This window comes from Solea solea, chromosome 8 (assembly GCF_958295425.1).
Source record: "Solea solea chromosome 8, fSolSol10.1, whole genome shotgun sequence".
Lineage (NCBI taxonomy): Eukaryota > Metazoa > Chordata > Actinopteri > Pleuronectiformes > Soleidae > Solea > Solea solea.
Genome location: NC_081141.1, coordinates 16808847 through 16815883, shown reverse-complemented (window position 1 = coordinate 16815883; position 7037 = coordinate 16808847). Strand labels below are relative to the sequence as shown.

Sequence of the window (7037 nt, the reverse complement as noted above, 5' to 3'; positions counted from 1 at the left end):
AGACAAACTGGCAATTACGCCTCCTTTTCAGTGGAATAACCAAAGAAAAACAAAACAAAAAAGAAGTGTCGTGTGCCGCGGCCACAAGCTGTGCTGAGCCCCCCTCCCTCCTCCCCCCGTGACACACGTCGCCTATTCTGGGTCAGAACAAGCTTGTGAGGGCAGCTCAGTGACTCCTGCCAGGCAACGTGTGCGCACACGTTTGGTAACCGGTAGGAAGGATGCGTGCAGGTGTGCGCAGGTGCGTCTCCTCCACACCACCAGTGAGCTGTCTGTCAGAGCGGGACCATGCAGAGAGAAGTCTGCAAATATCACAGCAGTGATTTCCCCCTCCTAAACTGGGGGGGAAATCCAGACTCGAAACGATCTTTCCAGTTTATCACGGGGCACAGAGAGAACATTGCAACTGATTTCACAGCTTTAGCATCTGCATCTGACTCCCCAAAGCCCCCCCCCCCAAGTGATCTACATATCATATTCAGTTCTGTCACTGTAATGCAATGGTCTAATGGTCTCCCATATTCCCTCGGGTTTCATAACTGTCATGTGAAAACAGTTAATGGTGCTTTAACACTTGCATAACCTGCAGGTTCCTGGCGTGAGTGACACTGCAGCACACTTGTCTTATGAAAGAGGTGTTTATTCATCTATTACCTGTCAGTTATAAGATCAGATCTGATCGTTATATCATTTTTTTTTTTAATAAATGTTTTTAAAATGGCCTTACTTTAAACCCATTTTTTGTTGCATCGTTTCAATTATTTCCCATTTTTTTTAAGGATCTTATCTCAGCCACAGTGAGGCCAGATACCACACTTTATTTAACGGTAAACAAATCAGTCTATAGAGCAGGCGTGTTTCCCCCTGCAATAGTGGGTTCAAGCTTTACTGCGTTAATAATTACAGTGACATTTAGTTTTTGGTACATTGTGATGATGTTGACACGGCAAGGACGCAGCAGTGGTGGGTGAGTGAGTGAGTGTGTGGTGGGTGAAGGAGGGAGGGAGGGAGGGAGGGAGGATGGATTTCTTGAAATATTGTAATCTCGCCCCCACGTGGGGTTGTCAACAAGATCAGCGCAGGAGCCGGGACTTTTGTTTTCCTCGCCCCGGCTGCTCTGAGCCAATGGTAAGAGACACGAGCAGGAAAACACCGCCCTTGCCGAGAAACAACGCGGAGCTGCTATAAAAACACCCACAGCCTGTACAGAGCTCAGAATAACGCTGGAAACTACACCGACAACATCACACACTCACTCACTTCTTACTCTGCCGTGAAAAGAACCCGATCGCGCTTGGATTATAACTATGACTCTGGAGGAGATTAACGGACAAATGAACACAATGGAAAACGCAGACAGGTAAGCGCTCGACGCACAGACAGATGGCAACACCACGGAAGCTGTCGCTTTGTAGCAGTGTATACGCGAATGTGCACAGTTGTCTGATGGTGTGTGTTTTCCCCCTTGTGAAGGGTGCAAAGTGCTGGCGCAGCCCTGGAGGAGCTGCTGATCGCCGCAAAGAAGCAGGATTACCTGACAGTGGGAGTTTATGAATCTGCTAAAGTCATGAATGTGTAAGTATTATATGTCTCGAGCTCTTTTTTTTAAATGCAATTCAGCGTTTTCTAAAAGTACAGTAAACAATGGAAGGATCATATGTTGACCATGTATCTCCCCCCTCTCTCTCCTCAGTGATCCAGACAGCGTGGCATTCTGCGTCCTCGCCACGGATGAGGAGTACGAGTGTGACATCGCTCTTCAGATCCACTTCACCCTCATCCAGGCTTTCTGCTTCGACAACGACATCAACGTGGTGCGCGTCAATGACATCGAGCGCCTCGCGGACCTCGTGGGCGCCGACGGGACCGGCGAGCCCAAAGACGCACACTGCATTCTTGTCACGGTACGTTCCGTGGCCGAGCACCCACTCAGCCGGTGAATCATGCATGCATCACTGCTGTGTCTGAGTGTTCCGCTGCCAAGTTGCTGCATAGCTGTGTCTGACTGTCAGATCTTTGAATGTCATGTCCTTTCTTTTCCAACACCAGAGCCCCAGTGCAAACCCGTGGAAAGACCCCGCTCTGGATAAGCTGAGTCTGTTCTGCGAGGAGAGCCGCAGCGTGTATGACTGGGTGCCCGCCATCACTCTCCCAGAGCGCTGAAGTGACAACCAACTTAATGCTTCACATGCTGATGATGAAGACATGATGAATAGAAAGTCAAGGAGCTGAGCTTCTGTCGGGGCATTGAGCCTTTCTGCCTGACTTTTTCGGGGATGAAGAGGCCGTGGTTTGCAAACCCATCCACCCCTTGCAGTTCAGTCTGGGTCAGCACATTGGTTCTGGATTACCCACGGGGAAGGGGTTCAAGTTGAGAGGCCAACTGTTGAACCAGGTGCACATGGAGTGGACAGAGAGCTTGATGGCCTGAGGAGTTGGATTATGCTGGTAAAGATGAAAGGTGACTTCCTCTAGTGGGAAAGAGATCAGAGAAATAAGGACTTCTGAAAGTGTGGAGCCAGCATGAATCTCACCAGAGAGACAACAGGCTGCTTCTGAAGATGGTATTTGGAGGAGGAGGAAAAAAAAGGCCTAAATGGACTTGGACAGCTATCAGGATGTTCTTGGGAAAAAGCAGACGCTTTGCTTGCAAATCCTGACGTCGGCTGTGTCTGTATTTGGCACGTTAACGTGGACTATTGTTTGCTTTCACACATGCAGACCGAACAATGCAACATGAATTGTATTCATTTTTATTGATTTGCAAATAAACGTTTGGATTCAAATGCATCCTCACTTGTCAGATGTTTTTTTTATATTCCCCTCCTTTTGTTTTAAGCTTCACAGGCCGTCGGCAGTCAGCACATCTAAAGTTAGCCTCAGAGCAGCAGAGCGTGGGAAGTCGCAGCATATTACACAGACGTAAATTTACCAGGAAGTGATGCACGAATACTACACTGTGCCAGCGGAGAAGGAAAGAGAAGAGGGTGGGTGGCAAATACGTAGAAAGAATAGATAAAAACAAGTTAATGCCTTAGAAAGAGACTCAATGGAGGAAGAGAGAGTAAGACAGTTACACCACATGATGCTTGTGACATGTGCCATTTCCAGACACTGATCTTATTCCACTAGACCAGCTGCCTTATGCACCAGCTTGCACAATCACTGTAGCCAGAATTGAGGCCGAGGCAGGGGGAGGGCTGCAGGAAAGAGCTTTCTTTTGTTTTCTGCTCACTGGCTGGCAGCTGGGGTTAGAGGGGGTCTGTGTGTCAGTGTGTTTAGCTATCGTTTTGTGCATCCAAGTGGAAAGAGAGAGGCTGCACGATGTTAATAACCCACTTTTTGCTCTACTGCATGCATGTAACACTGAGGGTTAAACTCAGCATATTGTCAGAGATGCAATATTCTGCAACAGTTTACACATTTAGTGCAAACTGGTAGAAAACAAAAAGACAGGTATTGGTGCTGAGCTGCAGAGGAATAAGGGTCAGTCTGGTTGCAGGTGTAAGGGGAAGTTTGTGCGCTGTGGTCGGACTCACATGAAGCTGACAGTAAAGGCCGGCCCCCAACAAAGACTTCAGACTTCGGAGGAAGTCAACTTGCTTTTCTTGACAACACCTTGGTCTTCAGCCAACTGTTGGTCATAACCTGTATATGTGCTCTTACACACACACACACACACAAGCACAGAGGGCAGTCCCTCTTCACTGACGCTGATATCAGACAAGTTCTCAGTCTTCCAGGAACAGAGGAAGCTTTACTCAAGTAGTGGAGTTGCAACAAAGGGACTTTACATGGGCAATAAAGCCTGTACTTGCAGTCATATGATAGAAACAGAGGAAATGTAGTAAAAATCACCTGTAAAATTTCCAGCCAGCTCTTGCAGGGAAGCCTGGGACACAATGCCAAATGACTGAAAACAGAAAACAGTTTAACGTTGCATGTTGCAAAAAGTGACCAACATATTTTTACAGTGTCAATTTTGTCTCATATATACAGTATATTTTTTTAAATTTAGAGTCAACATTTAATCCCCAGGTAAGTGTTTTCCAGAATAAAATGACTTGACATTTGTATTATGTGTGGACAAAAGAGTGTTGGCTAACTTTATGGCAGTTAATGTAATACTTCAGATTCCCTTTCTCAACCTACTTGGTTTTTGTGGCAGCTCATATTCCCCTCTGTGTTTTCATAACCTTATTTCTCCATACACCTTATCTAATATCTAAAATATGTATGACATAAACTTATGCTAGACTAAAAACAATAAAAAAATCATATTTTTTTTAAATCCTATGGTCCTTTTGGTTAAAAGTGTATGTGGGCTAGCAGGGAACAATGACAACAACAACAAAATACTCAGGCAAGTGGAAAGTACTTGTTGTTGCTGCCTCTGCTGATACTGCATGAACTTAAACAACTTCTCCCTGTGTTGGCTGTGGTGCCAAAGCCTGAGGCAAGAGTACAGACTGTCGAGACAGCCCGACTGTCTGCAACAGGTCTGAGCCAGAGATCTAGTGCTACGATAGATTGAAGCAGGGAGGGAGCAAGAGCAGTCACATGTGCTCTGACTGGGAAACATTAGTGTTTTCAACTGGGACACAGAAAGATGGTAAACATCAAGCAATGACTTACACCGGAATGTTTTCTTGTGCTTTCTTGTAGAGAAAGTGTGTCACTTTCAAATGTGAACAAAATGTCTGTCACATTCAAACCATTGTCAAATGACTTCCCACAGTGCCGATTGTGCCCGTCACCTCCACATGACTCTCTCTTTGTTCAGGAAGTGATTAGTTTACCTCTTCACAAAAGTTTCAGAGGTAAATTATACTGCTCAAAAAACCCGGTCATTGATCAGTTTGATGGATTCGATGCTTCCTGCCCCTGACAGCTCCTGCCTGCAGGTGTATACACACAAATGCACCCATAATGAGGTCTGACAGTCAGTGTGTTTACATGCATGTAAAAAGTCTGATTCTAGTCGGACTAAGACAGTAATGCGGTTTCATGTAAACACCTTAGTCCGACTAGCTAGTGGAGCTAGTCTTAATCGGACTAACATACCTGGCTAATGCAATTCATAGTCCGATTAGTCGGACTGGAGTCGCCACAAGGAGACGACGTATAAGCTGAGGGGGCGGCGTCTTTCTTCGGACAACACAGCAACCACAAGAGCCATGCTCGATCTAATTTGTATCACGATTGACATGCACAGCAGGTACGAAACATACAGAACCACAGCGCGATCCATCTCGCCGTCCGTTTTTCTTAGAGAGGGATACGGCGCCACCTACAGACGTACACGACCAATAAATCGTCTTTCTCCTCCGCATGTATACTCGGACTCGGCAAATCATCCGGGTTGCCTGTCTTAGTCTGACTACAGTCAGATTAAACTGTGCACAGTAGACACGTAGACAAAGGACAGGAGCATACAAAGTCTGTTGCATTGTTTCTGTTCTCAAAGACCAAAACAGAGGCAGAATATTAACATTGACAATGATGATAAGTAACGTTTGCAGGGGGATAGTCTGTCATGCTTATGGATCCTCTTGCTCACGTGAAGCTGAAGCCTGCAGCCTAGTTTAGCATCAGTCAATCAACTCACTGCAATCAGGTGTGTGCGGCACTGATTGGCGTTGATTAAGCGCAGGTGTGGGGAGGGTTCATATACCCTGAGTCTCCGGTGCTCTGTGCCGACTCATTGTCTCACCTTCAGAGGCAGTGAGAGGTTCTCCCTGTGGTTTCTTAAGTTGTCGATGTATCTATAAGCGCCGCCTCACAGCTTTGTGTGCGTTTGATGCCAATTGCCCGTTTCCCGGTGTATCACTTGCTGTGTTGCTGGAGAGTTTGTTGTGACTTCAGCCTTCTGGGTCATCAAAGCAGACTTTGCCTTTCGTTTCGTGTTTTTCTGGGTCTTTCCAAGGCAATACATAAAATCACCTCTAAATATTAATTCACAAAATGCACACACTATGTTATCTGTTTGTTATCTGTTGGTTCTGTGTGTTGTTTCTGTTTTGGTTTGGGGCTACTGTGTGGCAATGCTTCTTGGCTGGACACAGACATTTCTTGGAGACTGCGGAGTTGACTTTCACTCTTGCAGTGAAGCCAGAAAATCAGGTGTTTGGCTTAAGGCACATATGAAAGTGGTGGGCCATCAATCGTCTCGTGTAACTCTCGGCATGAGAGAGCTTGTTTTCCTGTACTGTATGTCCAAAAATTTGTTGAAACCTTTTAAAGATGAGTAAGGTGTAGAACGAAATTGGCCACTCCAATTAAGTTTCAAGATGAATGTGTTACTTACTGACTGTGCAGTATTCTCAGCATCTGTCTGATTTTTACTGGATGCACGTTGTGACAGTAAATCTGAGAACTCTGCATGTGGTCAAACTCACAGAGACTTATATTCACTTGCATATGGCAATGATACTGCAGATATTGTAAGCCTCACTGACTGCTCAGAGAAAGATTCCTGGAATGGTATTATAATACGATGCGGAGCTCGCTGTCGGACCGTTTTAACCCGAGAGAACTGTTACAGTATGTGTTTCTAAATCAGGATACCCAAAGATTCCCAGACTTGTGGTTCCAACTGTAAATGCTAAATGCTTCGGAGCGACTTTGGTAGAGTAATCCGCCCTTTCCAGAGCCTTTACTTTCATGGGGAACTGTGGTCCCTTCTTCCCATTCCCTTCTCCATCTCACTTACAGTAACCACAGTAAGATGAGATTACACGATGAGCTGGCAGGCAGCCTCCCCTCTCACCCCACCCAGTTCTGAGCCTCTCTCCCTCTCCCTCTCTGTGCCTCTCGCATGGCCAGATTGGTACAATGAGCTCATGGCCCAGCTGGCTGTGGCAGGCAGTATAGATAGATAGATAGATGGATAGATGGCTGGCTGGTGTTGGGTGTCTCTAATCTAAGTATGTGTCACTCACACATGAGGAATGAGCTGCACCCTGACTGCTTCTGCTGTTTCTGTTGCTCACCTCGCAGTGAGCTCACTCCTCGGAGGCCGTGTGGTGAGGCAGCAC

At 46.2% G+C, this 7037-nt stretch overlaps 1 protein-coding gene across 1 annotated transcript; it reads left to right on the top strand.

Moving 5' to 3' along the window:
• Window positions 1–1061: 1061 nt before the first annotated feature.
• On the top strand, window positions 1062–2790 carry gadd45ga (growth arrest and DNA-damage-inducible, gamma a). The gene is made up of 4 exons (XM_058636247.1): window positions 1062–1360; window positions 1474–1575; window positions 1694–1904; window positions 2050–2790. The coding sequence occupies exons 1-4, from the start codon at window positions 1308–1310 to the stop codon at window positions 2161–2163; spliced, it is 480 nt and encodes a 159-aa protein (XP_058492230.1). The 5' UTR covers window positions 1062–1307; the 3' UTR covers window positions 2164–2790.
• Window positions 2791–7037: the final 4247 nt, after the last annotated feature.